Below are 17,044 nucleotides of genomic sequence, written 5' to 3' on the forward strand. Positions count from 1 at the left end.
TTTGAAAACGATAATCGGAAATCGATGAACGATAGAAAACGATTTCGCAAAGAATGAAATCAGGATGATTTCTCTTCTTTGATGATATTTTACTTCCTCATAAATTTAAAGGCAAAATATCAAAAACTTTATCTTTAATCATATAAAACCTCTAAAACCTATCACGATGATATATCGGAAAAACAATGAAGACCTTCTGTGAAAAACGTTTAACAATCTCTATTGTTTGAAAAAAAAAGAGGCCAATGAATTTGCTTCTATTCAAAGGTTTTTTTCATTCAATTTAATAGGTCATTCAGCACTTCCGCAGAAAAAAATTAATGATATGTTTGCTTTCACAAAACATAACTTTTCCTTGTTATTATCCAAGTTATTTTTAATTGTTGCACAGGTGTTATTTCATCCGTATTTTAATCAATTTCTTTCAACAACACATTTATTATTCTTTTTTTCACCGAGTAAATAAATTAGAATGAATTATTCATTTTTAGTCATTCTAATCGGAAGAATAATTACACGTCGGAAGGAAAAAGAAAATAAATAAGCAAACACTACTTGATATCCGTTGAGGACTATTAGGGGCAACACTCATAGTACATTGAACTGTTTTTATTTGAGATATAATTTGGAAGCATTTATAAATATATTTTGAATATGTATTTGATATAAATTCGCTTATCTTTATGTTGATGCTTTTATTACAAGATACCGATTACTTAAATCGTTTGATACCGATTGTTAAATTGCTAATTATTACTTTTGGAGTGATTCAAAATATAATTGTACCAAGTTTTGTTTATAATATCTTTTTTGTTAAGACAATAAGTTCTGATAACAAAAAATGGCCTTTGAACAACTGAAAGAACAACATTTGAACAAATATAAATCAAACAACATTTGATTATTTTCAAATTTTAAGTTGAGTATATTTTTACAATTTCTGTTCAGTTCTCGTTACATTAGAAAATACGTACTTTTAATTTTAACGAATTATTCAGTAGTCTAAAAAGTTGAATTCTTAAGATTATACTAAACTTTAAGCTTAATATGACTTAGAAATATTATTTAAAAAAACAAATATTTAATGTATGAAATACTTAGTAAAATAATTTGTTCAATGAATTGCGAAAAATAAATATTTCAATCACATTTAAACAAAAAAAAATCCCGACTAATATTTTGATCATTAGCTTTTTGAAAACGGATAATTTTTTTCTTCTTAGAATTTCTGGATTGTTGTTGAAATCTTACATCTATTAATTAAAATTGAAATGATGTTTAAATTAATTTGTTACGATTTGTTTGTTTGAGCAGTAAACGATAAATATTTAGCCATTCTGAGTATAAAAAAATGCCGTATAATATCTTAATTTTTAGGGTTTTTTTTTCTTTTGAAAACAGGTATTTTTGTTCTTTTGTGTCAAGAAATTGCTTGATTGTATTGAAATGTTATACCGATTGTATTGAACTTAAAAAGTGAAATATTTATTAAAATAATTTGTTAAATGAGCTGTGAAAGATAAATCTTTCAATCACACTAAGGCAAAAAAATGTGACTGGTATCTTCATTTTTTTTGAAAAAGGATATCTTTTATTCGTTCAGACCTCAAAATCACTAAATTGTTGTTCAAGTCTTACACCGATGGTATACAATTGGGAAAGTGTATCTCAAATTATAAAGATGCTCTACAATATGCTGTTTGCTCTTTGTCCCGCATCTTTATTTATAAATATACAAATCAAATAAATTTATCAAACTGTGCCTGAAAGAGAACAATATTGCATTTTATGCTTATTTCAAGAATTTGAAGGAAATGTTGCAGAAAGCATTAGAAACGAGAATGTAAATGTAGGGTAATATTGTATTTGTAAATGTAATTATAAACATTTATTATAAACAAGAATTATTAAATGCATCGAAACATTTCTTATCCAGTAGTAGTAATTTTTCATGAAATGAAATTTTGAAAATGAAGCTGAAGTTAACCAAATGTTTCTGGAAACAGTTATAATGGCTTTATGGCAAAATAATGTTCGATAATTTTAAGATGGATCGCCTACAGAATTTCTTAAGACATGTATCTTTACATCAGATCCATATTTCATTCTCGTTATTTTACTAAAAATACATTGTTCTGGCTTAAGATTTCGGTTTCTGACTGCTTTTAGAACTGTGTCCCCAATTACAAAAGCAAGCATCAGATAAAATTCTTTAAATGCACAAAGAATTTTCCAGTAATGCCGGAACGAAAGGACTCTACATAAAATGTCTGACCGATTCCCACGGTCCACTTCAAAACCCTTCCACTTTTCTCCCTCTATTCTTTGGTTCAATGCTCGCAAAACAAAACGTCTAAGACATAATTGGCTAATAGGTGCTAACTTATAAAAGATCGCTTTGATAAGCATTCAAATGGTTAAAACTATAGGTGGACTCATTGGGTGATGGTTCCTATTGTAGTAATCAACTGAAACATGACTTGGGAGTAGGAAATGTTTAATTGAATGACTTTTGAATAAAGGTGTTCCGAAACAAAAACTTTTGAAGACCTGGGAGCAAGTTATAACATTCAGTTGAAACACGAGATGAGAAGAGAAAGGGTTAAATTGAAAGGCTAATGAACAAAAGTGCTGTTGATGACTTGGAATCGAATAAACATCAGAAGTGAATTTTTTTTTATAATTAAAAGAAATTATTTTCTATTATTGATTTTTAATCAATCTCTTAGTGTGTGTTATTAAATTCACTGAAATTTTTAAAAATAAATAATTGATTTACCATGCTTTAATGTAAATAAATGTTTCTTATTACTCAGTTTAAAAAGCGAGGTTTTTAATTCAATAAAACAATGCGCAATTTCGCATCCGTAAAGTTCATGATAGATTTAATTATTTGGTAACAAACATCTAAAAAAATTAAATATAAGACTGATTTTAACTTTTTGTAATAATATTACAAAGTTGCAACTATACGTTGCGTAAAAAAAAGTAGTATATTATGTATCTTAAATTTATATTACCAGTTTTCTATGACTCACAAATTCCAATGCAGAAACAAAGCTTTAAATAAGCGTTACCTTTGTTATCGTAATAATTGCTTATCACAGATAATTCAATTGCTATTTTAAGATTAAAATGTGAAGGCCTTCTCGTAATGATTGCTTAAAAGCATCGATAATATTTAACTAAACATAATATTTTTATTTACTAAATAATATTTTGGATTAAGACAAATGCTGATTTTTTTATTTATTGTTCAAATAATTTCATGTGCATTTGAGCAACATTTTTGCCATTAAATGAAAATGATTGTGAAATTTTAAATAATGCAGCCAAATTGTTCATAAATTATTTTAGAATGCTGCATGAATCTTAAAAGCGTATCAAAAGCTATTTATTTGTATATTTAATATAACGAAATTGTTATAAAACCTCATTACTACCATTATTTGATGATATCGATATATAAGTAAACATCTATCAACGAGGTATGAAACAAATCGGAAAATTGCATCCAAACTTTCTTATCGATATGAATATGAAATGTAAGTATACAAATGTGACCAGTCGCTAAAAAAACAAATATATTCTTTTATGATATTTTCTCAAAGAATTTTGACTTGATAAAATATCAGTTCTATATTGCATGCTTTATTTGTTAAATTAGGTGGCATCCTGTTTTGAAATTATGTGATAGTTGGTTATGACATACCTTACAATTTCTAACCATGGCAGATTGATTACGACGATACCTAATCTAGAGCATTCTGCAACTTTCCATGGTCTACTAATATGCGAGAAGATTGGAAACAGTAGTAGAATAACTGTGGATCCTTAAAACAATATGCAATTTATTTCATTGTAATCAAATATATAATTATCTAAAATCTATAAACTATTTCTAACTAAACCTGCAATGAAAGCGTAACATAAAAGTGAAGTAACATAAGTGACATAAAAGACAATGCAACTAGGATGTTACGGCCTACATATGCGATTCAATGATAGATAAAATGAATTCTCACCTATGCTACAGAACATTTCAGTTCATAGTCAATGAAACTACAGAAAATGAGTAATATTTTCTATTCGGTGCTCTCTAGAAGAAATTTCAGAAAATTGATGTCTGATCTTAATCGATAACGTTTCAGAATTAAAAAACAAATATATTACTTGAAATATACCTAAGTTAACAGATCTCAATAGTAGATCACACTTTTGTTTTATTATTTAAGGCAAATAAAAAATTCGAAGTATAGAAAATAACAAAAATTTACAAAGCAGCTGAAAATTATTATTTTCACTGTTTGAAAACTCTGCTAATCTTTTAAAACATTAAAAAAAAATAACATAGCAGATGGCTTATATTTAAAAAAAATAAACAAACTAATGTAGGAAAACCTATTAAAAGCCATTTTGACCTCAACTAATGGAACTTCATATTATTTCGAAGGATGTGTTATCTTAATCTAGATAACGCATATGGTAATCGATATCTTTTTTAAAAAGAATAAACTTGCATATGAAAACATTGAAGAGCTTCTTGTAAAAGCTCTTCTTACTAGCTAAATAAATAACATCTATTTGAAATATTTCTTTGTTATCTTTACCTAGAGAATGTATTGCTTAAAAATATTATTCTATGTCATATGGTCTTAAAAACAACAAATCTCGATAAATGAAAACTATTGAAGAGTATCAAACTCCTCTATGTTCAAGGAAATTTTAACACATCGTTAACTGAATTTAGGACAAATACACGCACGTGGGTGTATCAGCACTCATTCACCCAATAAATTCTCTCTCCCTAAATTTTCGAATCGAGTCGAATTTGTGCAATGAATAAATGGCATAACTAATGGATTCTTTTGCATAACAATGGACGTGTTCCTACGTAGGTGGAACACGAAGATAATGCCCAGCGAAGTTTGAAAAGTTTTCTCTGACCCCGAAATGTCTTATTCTTTTCACCCCCTATTTTTCTATCTTACATTTAAATAATCCCTGTCTACCTCCTATCTTTAGAAAGTGCAATAAATCTTCCTTTCATCACAAAAGAAGAATGGATTTTCAACAGACTATCATGAGTGTATTCTCCGTTGAGTAAACATTGTATTGCGTTACATCTTACAACATGGACTCATTTTATTCGTCACCGGAGACATAGCCAGGGACTATTTATAAGAATAGGGGCAACACCTGAAGTATTCAAGTGTCAAACTAGTTCTGAAAATGAATCTATTTACGATTTTAATCTCAGAAATAGAAGTTGTCTGTTTCATTTTCTTTTAAAGTGACATTGCCATCCCTTTGTTCATGATCACGAAATGGAACTAGAGCCTCTGATATTTCGAGATTAAAGTTGAATTTTAATGTGAAGATGTCAAATAAAGTTAAAGCGATAAATTTAAAAGTATGGTAACACTTATAAATAAATGTTATTCAAGTAGATAAATTTGGATCGACATCTATAGATAAAAATCTGGATTTTAATAATAGTTTTATTGTCACAGTATTTCAAAACATGATATATTTTGGAAAACAGATTTTAATTAAGATAAAATAACCTATTTTTTTTCGTTTCGTATTAATATTGCTATTTTTCACTGCTATAAAATATTTATAGCAAATTAAGAAACACTTAACTAACAACATTTTTTTTCTAATTATGATATTTTTTTTTCTGTTTTCAAAATAATTATCCAATTAAAATTGTTTTGATAGAGTAAATGAAGTCTGTAAATCTCTGAAGCATTTAACGCTCTTTTGATAAAGAACAAATACGTATACTTTTCACTCATCATTACCTCAGAAACATACCATAATGTAGTGAAAGTCTAAAATACTCTGAAATAATAAAATTATTATCGAGGAATGCGTTGTTTTATACTTTTTCTTTACTTCTCCTTAAAGATCATTATTCTCTTTGTCAAAAAAAAAAAAATATCTTGGAGGTTTTGATGAATTTCCAAATTTTATGTATACATGAATAATAAAAAAATCCATTAAGAAACATTGTCTAATCATGCATTAAATTAAAATGTACTAAATTAAAATTAATTTATTTTTGTGAGATTGATCCCGAATTTGAAATATACGTCAATTACCAGACAAAGCTTTTAAAGAGAAGCTCTCGTTCCTTCATATGGATGAATGCTATAACTAAAAAAAAAAAAAAAAAAAAAAAAAAAAAGAAACGTAATAAGCTAAACTGATAAATTTTAATATAAGACCGACACAAAAAAATTGTCCTGGTCTAGGGGTAGCGCGTCTTCCCTGGAAGTCCCAGGTTGGAGTCCTGATTTCCGCATGGTTGTTATTCGCTCTTTGTTCTATCTGCGAAGTGTGTAAAAGAGCCCTCCTGTAGAAAAGGGTTGTGAAAGTGAGTATGTGAGTGTCATCTTCATCTGAACTAGAAGTCAGACTTCTGCCCTCTGGTGACACAAGTTTTATTTCATGACACAATGATGTGACTTTTTAATTCCAGAGTTAAATAAATGGTTTATTTTTCACAATCTTTACTCATTTGAATCGATCTTAATTGTTTTTAATTAATTAACCTAACTGATCCGTTAAAGAAATTTATATATTGTTTTGATTCCGATTCTGGATCAGAAAATATGTCTGAAATTTTAACTAAATTAAACTTTTTTGTTAAGAAAGGAATTCATTGGAAAAATAACAGAAGAATCCCGCTAATATAGAAAATAAACTAGGCAGGATGTGTGTGTGTTTTTTTGGTTTGAATATCGAATTTAACCCTCCTGCCGGCGGCTTTCAGATTGCTATCCTTACCGAAAGCGGCACGCTGGAATAACAGGTTCAACCTTAAAAATGTCGCGGTTTGGTCAAAAGGATTGCTTTCCCCTTTTGCGGTCAGTTCAGCGCTGCAGGTGGGAAGTGATTAGCAAATTTCATGCTGTGAGTAACAGGTGTTTCTTATCGTAGTCTTTCGATTTCTAAGAGCATTTTTTTTCTGTGCTTAGGAAGAGATGGACAATAACATCGATTGAAAATGCGAAAATGAGATTGGTTTTTTTAGAGGTTTTTCGATTATTTTATAAAACAATACATAAAATTTATGTTAGGAATAAGTTATTATCATGTTTATTTTGATACTAGTCTAGTTTTTATACATTGAAAGTCCTCGTCTAATATTTTTTTCATTGCAATATGTTTCGCAAATTATTTTATTCCGTAGTACTGTGAAATTATTTCTCGACATTACGTGCAAGTGATTTAATTTTTTTTTAAAAAAACCCTTTCAGCGCATTACCAATTTATTTAATATTTTAAAATGCGTGTTTAAAACATTAATTGCGATAAGTAACACTACGTTATAACTTTGTTTCTTCAGTATTCAAAAAAATAATTGTGTAATTAGGGAATTTCATGCGATGTTTCACTTTTAAATATAACGATTTTCGGTATTTATCTGCATGATTAAAATTTTATATTTAAATATACTTTTCAATATTTAATTGGCAAAGCTAATTGGCCAGTTATTCAGTAATGCTAAGTACTGTTTAAAAATAAATTACAATTTTTGAAAAATCTCAGTTTTAAGTTTTTCGGGTTAGAATCAAAGCTCTTACTATTTAGCAATCGGATAACGACAAACCGTGGGGTAAACGAATCATTAAAAAGAAAAATCTGAATTTAAAAGCTTTGCAAATACAATTGCATTGATCTTTTTTACTTATTACTTTTACATTATTTATTGCTTTCGGTGATCAGCACATGTGTAACGTCGAGGTTACTAGCCAATATAAAAATTTTAATTAAATGTTTTCTTCAGCAAAACATCTTGAAATTTCAAATTTTGATAGTCATATAATTCATACTATTGCAGACTCATTGTACCATTCTGTATTGCAGATTTTTTGAATATCCTGTCAGCTCCTTGACAGTAATTCCTTAATTTAAAACATGAGTGAATAAACTTCAATTAATGCAAAACCAGTTTTGTTGAAACCAATCAGGCTTATTAAATTTCTAAATGCAGGGAATGAAATCATTCAGCAATAAAGTTTTATGTATATACTGAATATTTCTTTTTAATTTTTGAAATGACTCAGATGATTTCTCATATCTCTTATTCAATAAAAATTTCCAAAAATTCCTTCTTATTCTGTAATAATTTTGAAAGTTATGATGGAATACACTTCAAAATCTCATTTTATTTTTAATTCATTATTTTTAAAAAATTTCAGAAGTAAAAAAAACAACAATTTTACACATTTTTATTTTCTAAGATGCATATTCCACTAAGATATATATGGAAGCTCTAATAGACGCCACGCACAAACATTCGTCTAAGTTAATAATAAAGATGGACGAGTGTGTGTGCCATTATTTGTCTGGTTGTATTGGTACTTTTCAGACCAGACAATTTGAAATAGAATTACCAAAATCTGCACCTATATACTTTGGACAGTGGGAACGATTTCTTTAATATTTTAATTAACCCTTTCAAGGGACAAGGGAAGTATGCTCATCACCAAATTCAACAGTTTTTGAATAAAGTTATGTAAGTTGGCATAAATTCTTACGAATTTTTCAATAAGGTTTCAATTGTAGGTTAGAGGTTTCAATTGTTTATCTCAAATAAAATGAAGTGTCTTGATTTATTTCTTAGTTATTAATCGGAAAAATTAATTAATAAATCAGATTAAATTGATCTAATAAGTTTAATGAATTACTTTTCCTAGGCCAATCTTAATTTTAAAAACATTTTACTCCAACATGACTAGGAAAAATAGGCCCTTTAAAGGGTTAATAAAAATTATTAAAATTTGAAAGTTCATTCGAAAATATAACAGTAGACAAATAATTTGTACATTAATTGTGAATTCAAATTTTTTTATCAATGATGCGAAATTTTGTGTCATGTAATTTTCCCACTTTTAATTAAATTAAAAATATTTTAGCATATTTTAAAAATATATTTTATTTTTGAATTGAAACTAAACGTTTTCATTGTTATCCTTATATTTCATTCCGGCTTTTTACCCATTGATGATGATTTAGTTAAAAGGTTAAAAACATCTAAGCTAAAACAAAGGGGTAAAAATTTCTTTACTGAAATGCAAATAAACCATGTGGCTGAAGAGAATGCTCCATAATTAGCATCTCAATAAATAAGACACTAAAAGTTCAAGATCTTAATTTTACCTCAAAGAATGAATTTTCTTGGTGATACATTCAAATGTATAAATGACACATTGTATAAATTATATTAGAATAATTTCGTATTTGATTGCTGATAAATGGTAAAATTTTAAATAATTTTTAATTAACAGAAGTTTTAATTAAAATTTTGAAAATTTCATCTCGAGGTGAACATTCACAGTTTTCTAATTATTTAATGGCGAAGTGTGTTCGCTCTAAGTCAAACAGTTTGATCTGGAGATCGCCAATACGAACATTCATATTCATTATAATTAGAGATATTCGCTACTTTAATAGAAATATTCGCAAGCGACCTTCATGTCTGACACCCTTGTTCAAACTAGTTCTGTTTTTAAAAAATGAAAATGTGAGGCTAAAGATTATTAAGAATAAAGAATTTCAAATTACATGGAAGTGGGAGTTTCCGAATTTTTTTTACTCTCGTGATCAAAAATAAAATAAAACAAAGATCATATCCCGTCTTGTTTGTTAAAAATCACATCCAGTGAACTCTAACTGACTAAACAGGAGAAGAAAATAGTCTAAATGCCAGTTGTACGCATTAAAAATTTTTTTAATGCTAACATATGAGATAAAATTAGATCAAGGAGTTAAAATAATGGCAACAATTTTAAAATTATTAATTCTCACATTTAACTCACACATTCACTCACTTTCAAGTGTATTAAAATTCGTGGATTAAATTACTCAGCATTAAGAGTAAAAATGTCAATATAAACCAGTTTCATATAAACAGAATCGTGCGATGTATATATAAGATTGTACAGTGAAATAAGATTAATATTTCGATACAAAAAATAGAACCTATAAAAACTGCGCTTATATTAACTTTGAGGATATTATTAAAAATCAGAGGAAAAATATAAAAACAATGAAACTTGTATCTCTACAATGCTTATATTTTTGTTCGAATTCGTCAAAGAGTGTGAAATTCTATAAGGTTTAAAGAATGAAACCAATATTCAATTTTTATATATAGTTTATTACGTTATAAAATTAAGGATTTAATGTAACGAATACTAATCTTTCCGAAAAATCGCACTTGAATATATTGGTTCTATATATCTCCCCGTTTTGAAATACACTTATTAATGAATACTAAAAAAAATAATTCATTAAAAGTTAAAAAGTTTCGTTCGCGAAGTAAATTCTGTAAATAAGTTTAGTGTCGTATTTTCAAAAATAAGTTGCATAAGTAATGTCAATTCTAAAATCCTTAAATGAAAGCACGCTATAAAAAAGAAACTTGTCAAATTTTAATTTTATATTTTTTTATTTATTTTTTACATTAACTATTTTCTTATGCTAGAAAGCTTTAAAATGTTATAAATCAAATTATTAATAATAATACGTTTATGTATGTATTCATTCCAGGTATATATTTTCATACGTTCAATTTTATTCTCGTTATTTAAATTTCATTTTGGATACGTAATTATTATCAAAATCTCAAAAGTAACGCCTCAGAACGTAAGCGAGATTTTAAAATGCTTAAAAGGGCGCGAGCAGGAAGACATCAATCATATCGTCCACTGATAACGATTCACTTTTCCTTATCTCACATTCCCTTCTCATTATCTCACAGCTTGAGATTGGGGGTAGGGAAAAACTGGAACCCGTAAAAATACGGGCAGTGACAGTTTTAAGGGAGTTTTTGTTTCCGTCTATAGACGGGTCCGCCGTTTTGAAGGGAGAAAAGATTCCGTCTTTTTCAGGGTTTGCCGCTTGGAGGGTTAATTTGTGATCGAAGATCTGTCATTTGTGCCAGTTTCGCTTGTTACGAAAGATACAATAGCAAAATTTTGATTATTAATAATTTGATATCATTATTCACTGTTTAAACATAAAATGATTGAAAATAGGATTTAAAATAAAAATCTTATATGACTTTTCAATTTGAAGGAAATTTTTAAAAATATGTTACGACATATTGCAAATATTTTACGCATGATAAAAAAAGCAGACTTTACAATATTTAGTACAAATCAAATTGCTACGTAATATGTATCAAATTAAATAAGAGAAAACATATTAATTAATACAAAAATAACAAAATAAACTAAGGAAATATAATATATAGTTTACTGAAATAATATTCAAGCTATGATTTTCTTCTTGTGGTTGAATAGAATCAAGAGTAAAACCTAGGCAGATGTTCCCATCCGTAAACTATGCATTGAAACATTGGCCTGACCTGACAGTTTACTCTATGGATCAGACGATTTTTTTTTCTTTCTATTTTACGACGGTGGTTGAAGGTCGAACGAATTTTAATAACATCAAAGATCACGCGAAAAGGTCAAAGGCAGGTTCAAGAAAACATTTATCACTATTTTTTAATATTGAGTTAATTCTTCAAACGTATTCCCTCGGAATATTAAATTTCCTGGCTGTTGTATATGGAATGCATTTACTTAGAATTTAGTTTTGCTATTTGATAAAACTTAAGCATCTTAATTTAATAGGGGGAATATACTACAAATTACAAATATATTGCAAATTTAATATTGTATGTTCTAAGAAATAAAAGCAGAAGTGAAAATATAGTTACTGGGTTAATGTTCAAAGAAAACGATATTTTAATCTTAATTTTCACATTGGCAAAGGTCCGCGATTGAATGATTTGATGCAACAAAGTGATTAATTTGAATTCCAGAATATTAATAAAAGTAATTTTCGAGATTGCGTATCGTATTATTGAAAAAAAATAAGGAACAATTTTACATAAATAAAGTTGCTGCCATTATTAATATTTTGAAATTTAAAATATAATCAAATCATTTTTGAGAGTTAATATTTTAGAAAGATATAGCTAGAAATGTTCAGACACACACTAATTTTTTAATTATATTCTAATTTACGTTTAATTTACTGAAAATTAACAGCGACCTGCTTCTTGTATTGAAAAACGCTTGTAGCAAACTTTAATTATAATAGAAATCAAACTATAAGTTTGCATAAAAAACAGTCATATAAATATTCATCCTTATCTTTTTAGTTTATAATGGCTATAATTTCTTGTTCACAGGTTAATTAGTCACTTCTTTGACCTATGAATAATGCGGTATATAATTTCATAGACACTTTAATTATTTTTTTAAAATTTTCTATAACCAATATATGTAAATAACATATATCATTCCGTTTGAGATCATAACCTTTTTTAAATAGTTGGCAACTAATTAAAGTTAAATCCTAAATCTAAAAATTTTTAAAAACAAGCTTGGGAATCATTTTGTTAAATTTGTATGAATGAAATTTTATACCTTTTTCATAATTCCCACTATCATTATAACTTCGATTCGGTCACAGATTTAGAATGCCAAATATTTGGAACATTAGAGCATTAATTACAATCTGCTTGCATTTTCGGGTAATTTCTTTCAAACATTTCTTTTCATACATGGTTGGATTATTCTTTTGTGGTTCATAATTTCTCATCCAAACGTTCGTTTCTATCGGTATTCTATACAATACACTCGGATACTTTCAACATGGGTGAGTTTTTAAGATAATTCCCATGCGTGTGCTTCATCGAATAGTAGGATGCTATTAAGGTTAGAAAAAAATATATATACTTCGCTTCCATGCATTTTTTCCCCAACTAATTGACAGTCCCATTACAAAATTCTCATCATAAGACAATACATCATTTTACAGGAATAACTCATAGTGAAACATTTAAATAAGGGGTATTTTTTTATTTTGAATTTTGAGAAAGATTCCATATAAATATTTTATTTTTCAGCTTAAATCGTCGTGAAGGTTCTCTTTTCGCTTAATTATGTGCGAATCCGCTTAATTCGCACATAATTATACATTTCCATAATTATGTGTTTATTTCTCTAGTTTTTTTAAACCGAACTTGGGTTATAAATATCTATTCTTTAATTGATTGGTTTCAGAATAAAACATATACTTATAATTTAAGTGCAAATGTAATTGGATATATCATCGAATATCTAATGCGAATTTGCTTTAAAAATGTCCTTGTGCAAAATGCTGAGATGGTTCTAAAATTTCATCTCAAGAATATACACTTCAGCATGAAATGTTTGAAATGATTTAGAAAATAACTATAAACATATCCTAAGTATTTATCAGAAAAAATTGTCATCATACCAAAAAAAAAAAAAAAAAAATAGGAATCAGGAGTAAAATATTTAAAAGATAATAATTTTTTTAAATGTGTGATAAAAATACTACAGCTAACTGCATTTCAAATTATTAGTTATTTAGTTCTATGTAAAAGGAACAAATATTTTAGATTTATTGATTTTAGTTCACTAAATACCAGTAAAAGAAAGCGTTTTAATTTTAATTAGACCTCAATTTGAAATGAACGGTCAATTATAACGGTCAATTATATCAATTTATAACGGTCAAGATAATAAATCCTGACCGTTGAGTGGTAAATGTCTGATATCTCCTGAAATTTCCATAATATCATTTATAATTTCAAACTGTTTTCGTTAAATCTCTAATTTTTACAATTCAAAATCATCAATACGAATTTTCTTTATTTAAAAAAGCCGAAGAGTATTAACAGTTCCCTAACTTACTTCTAATGAGATATTAATAAAAAATAATAACATATTGAAAACTGATTTTTTTTTCTTTTCTGACATTAGGTTCTTATTTGTCTCCATGTTCAATAACAGAATTAATATTTTTTTTCATTCATTACATTTTTATGAATCAAATTTTTGGTTACCTATTAATGTTATCTGTTATAAAGCTCGTAGAAGAAATGTTTATTAGGCATTAATTAATAAATGAATTATTTTTTCGTATGCCATAATGTTTTTATGTATCGAGAAAAAGCGATAAAATAAATTGAAATCCTTTTAAAAACAACAATAGAAAAAGATTATAAATGAAAATTTTCCCAATCTTTATATTCTCTAGATTTTGGTTTATTATCTTAATTTTGAGAATTTTTCTAAAAAAAAATATAGATATAGAATATAATTAGTGTAAGAAGATTTCTTAGAATTTTTGTACTACTAAATTCCCTCATTTAATGACGCAAGAAGAATAGACCTCGGGAAAAATTTGAAACTTTAAATAGAAAAAATCATAAATAAACTTAATTTTTTGTCTCGATTTATTTCTTTATCTATGCACAAAATATATTTTGATTTATTGAAAAAATAAATGCCTAATTTCGTAAATCCAAAACTATTTTTAAAGGCTTGCTGTCCTCGTAAGAAAGCTTCCTAGAATATCACATATAAATTAAGTCAGCTAACAGCAAGATATTGTCTTAGTCTATTTATTGATACCATGATAAAGTATGAATTTAAATTATGAAATTTGGTAACATTCCTTTTTAAAAAATCTTGAAAAGTGGATTAAAGTACAGTTTTTTTCCAACTAAAATCTGTATGATTTATTTTTAACAATAGTTGGAAATACTGAAATCCATTGTTTTATACGAGATCTAAATAAGATTCTATCTATAACAATGCAATCACGTTTCTGATATAATATCGTAATACTCAATCCACCACTAACTTATAGCTTTAATCATTATTTAGATGCGATAAATCGACTTGTTAGAAGCCAAATTCTTATTTACACGGTGAAATCATTCTTTTTTGCCTGCTATTTAAAACTGACACAAATAGTGATACTTGCATTGACATAAGTTTTCTAATTATTTTTAGCAATTGGCTAGAGAAAAAAATTTTATAAAAATAAATTGAACTTTAAAATTAAATAATTTTATAATCTTTGTTTAAAAACATAATGAAGAAAATAAACAAATTTGTACTTTTGGTGTTTGCTATAAATAAAATTGAACCAAAATTTATTAGATTTCAAAATAACATTGAAATTTTAGATTTGTATGAAACATGAGACAAATTTTCTGATTTACCAACGAGATTTTCATATGCTTAACGAATGTCTTAGAAAAAATAATCTTTTAAAAATTGTTATCTATATCATTTGAAAGTCTTCTTAGAATCTTTCGAACTGTTTGTCTTACAATTATCCAAACTGATTATCAATCTCAGAATTCTTCTAACTAATTATCAGTCTGAGAATTATTCAAACTGATAATCAATTCATACCAATTTTTAAAAACTGTTATCATCCCAAAACGTTTTTATAATTATACAAACTGATAATCAGTCTCCTCAGAATTATTTGAATTGATAACCAATCTGTTTAAAATTATTTATACTGATAATCAATCAATTATTTAATGTATCTTATTATCATGGAATAAAATTCGCTTCTTTAAATTTCACTTGTTTCTGACATGAAGCGCAAGTTGACTCGCTACCTGAACAGAATCAAAGATCAAGAAAAGAAGAAAGAAAACCGATCTCACTCACCGGTCCCCGCGAGTAACATCCAACCGATCGCCATGCCTGCCAAGAGAGTGTTTGAAGAGAAGAACGCGGATCAGTGACCGCTGCAGGAGGATGACCTGCATCTCTCTTGGACGGTCATCCTCTTTCCCACTGACCCAGAAACACGCTCAGAACACCCCTCGGGGGGTTCCCTTTCTCTCCCTCTCACACTCAGTGTCCAGTCCACGGAACTGTGTGAAAAGTGAATGCGTAAGAATCGTCGTGCAATCATTACTCAGTTCGCATAGTGAAACACTTCGGGTAAAAGTAGTGATTGCTATCTTGAGATAGATCAGTACATCCTTTTTATTGGATATAAAGTAACTTAATTGAACATAATAATGTCTTTTGGGGTTGTAAGAGAATTGTTTAATGATCTGAATACACTGTAACTGCGGTTGGTTATTGCAATTTATTATGTACGAGAACTTCGATGATGTGACTGTAATCTTGAAGCCTTAAAGCTCTATTGATATATTCAACAAAGGTAGCAAATTTTCAAAGAGTTAGACAAGATAGACAACTCATAGCATATTAGAGATTTATTTCATGTTTTAAAGGTAAATTTGAGAAGATATCAAAAAATTGGTACTGCACCTCAGCATCTATTAATTTACGTCCTTAAAGTATTTCTCTTCAGGTGATATCGAGTGAGTTTAAGTTTACTAAATTTTCATTCATCAGTTTCTGATAGAGCTTGACATAGCTAGATTCGAAAATTTTAGTATCCTTTCGATCATCTTCAGATGAAGAAATTACAAATTTTACGCCAATGAAGAAATAATCTCTTAAAAATACTTATATCATGAGCTTCCATAACATATTGATAAAAAATATAGATTGCTATAAATTAAAAAGTACTGTATCTCAACTAGTTTAATCTAATTTACATCGAAATTCCATTTTTAAGTTGTTCTTCAACAAATTAGGTACAAACTTCATCATTCAAGAATTTAGATGACATTGGTAATAGCGGTGATACTCTTGAAAAGTTGATTATTCTCTAAAATTTACTTATTTTATAATCTATCACAAAATAATGATCAACTTAGATTAAAAGTGAGTGATTCTTTAAACAGTTCAGATTAGCGATATTAACAATCCGCCTTGTAGCAACTCAAGGGCTTTTTAATCTTGTCTTCTAAAAACTTGCTTAGATGATGAACTGACTGATTGAATATGGTGACGTCTAAGAAAGCATCATATTCAATCTTGCAGGCCATGCAACTGAATATATGTGGCACGTTAAATATGTTTTAAAAAATATGTACAGTGCGAATTTCAGTGATTTCTTGATTTCAGTTTTAAATCTGAAATTACCACCATACTACGGTGATTCTATTTTTTAAACATGGGAACATAGTTGAAAACTTACAAAGAGCAATACCATAGGGTCTAGAGCTCAAATTTACAAAGTTTAACTCTCCATCTGACAGCACTATTTGTCTATTACCATAATCTCATTATTTGGTTAGTAAAATATTGGTAAA

At 27.7% G+C, this 17,044-nt stretch overlaps 1 protein-coding gene across 1 annotated transcript in view; it reads right to left on the reverse strand.

The window, feature by feature from the left end:
* The window catches only part of LOC129984118 (protein Skeletor, isoforms B/C-like), a 67,128-nt gene extending 51,522 nt beyond the window's left edge, over positions 1 to 15,606 (reverse strand). The window contains exon 1 of the mRNA XM_056093900.1: positions 15,537 to 15,606. Coding sequence (XP_055949875.1) covers positions 15,537 to 15,570 — 34 coding nt within the window. The 5' untranslated portion in view covers positions 15,571 to 15,606. The remainder of the gene's footprint in view (positions 1 to 15,536) is intronic.
* Positions 15,607 to 17,044: the final 1,438 nt, after the last annotated feature.

The sequence above is a fragment of the Argiope bruennichi genome, chromosome 9 (assembly GCF_947563725.1).
Source record: "Argiope bruennichi chromosome 9, qqArgBrue1.1, whole genome shotgun sequence".
Classification (NCBI taxonomy): Eukaryota; Metazoa; Arthropoda; class Arachnida; order Araneae; family Araneidae; genus Argiope; species Argiope bruennichi.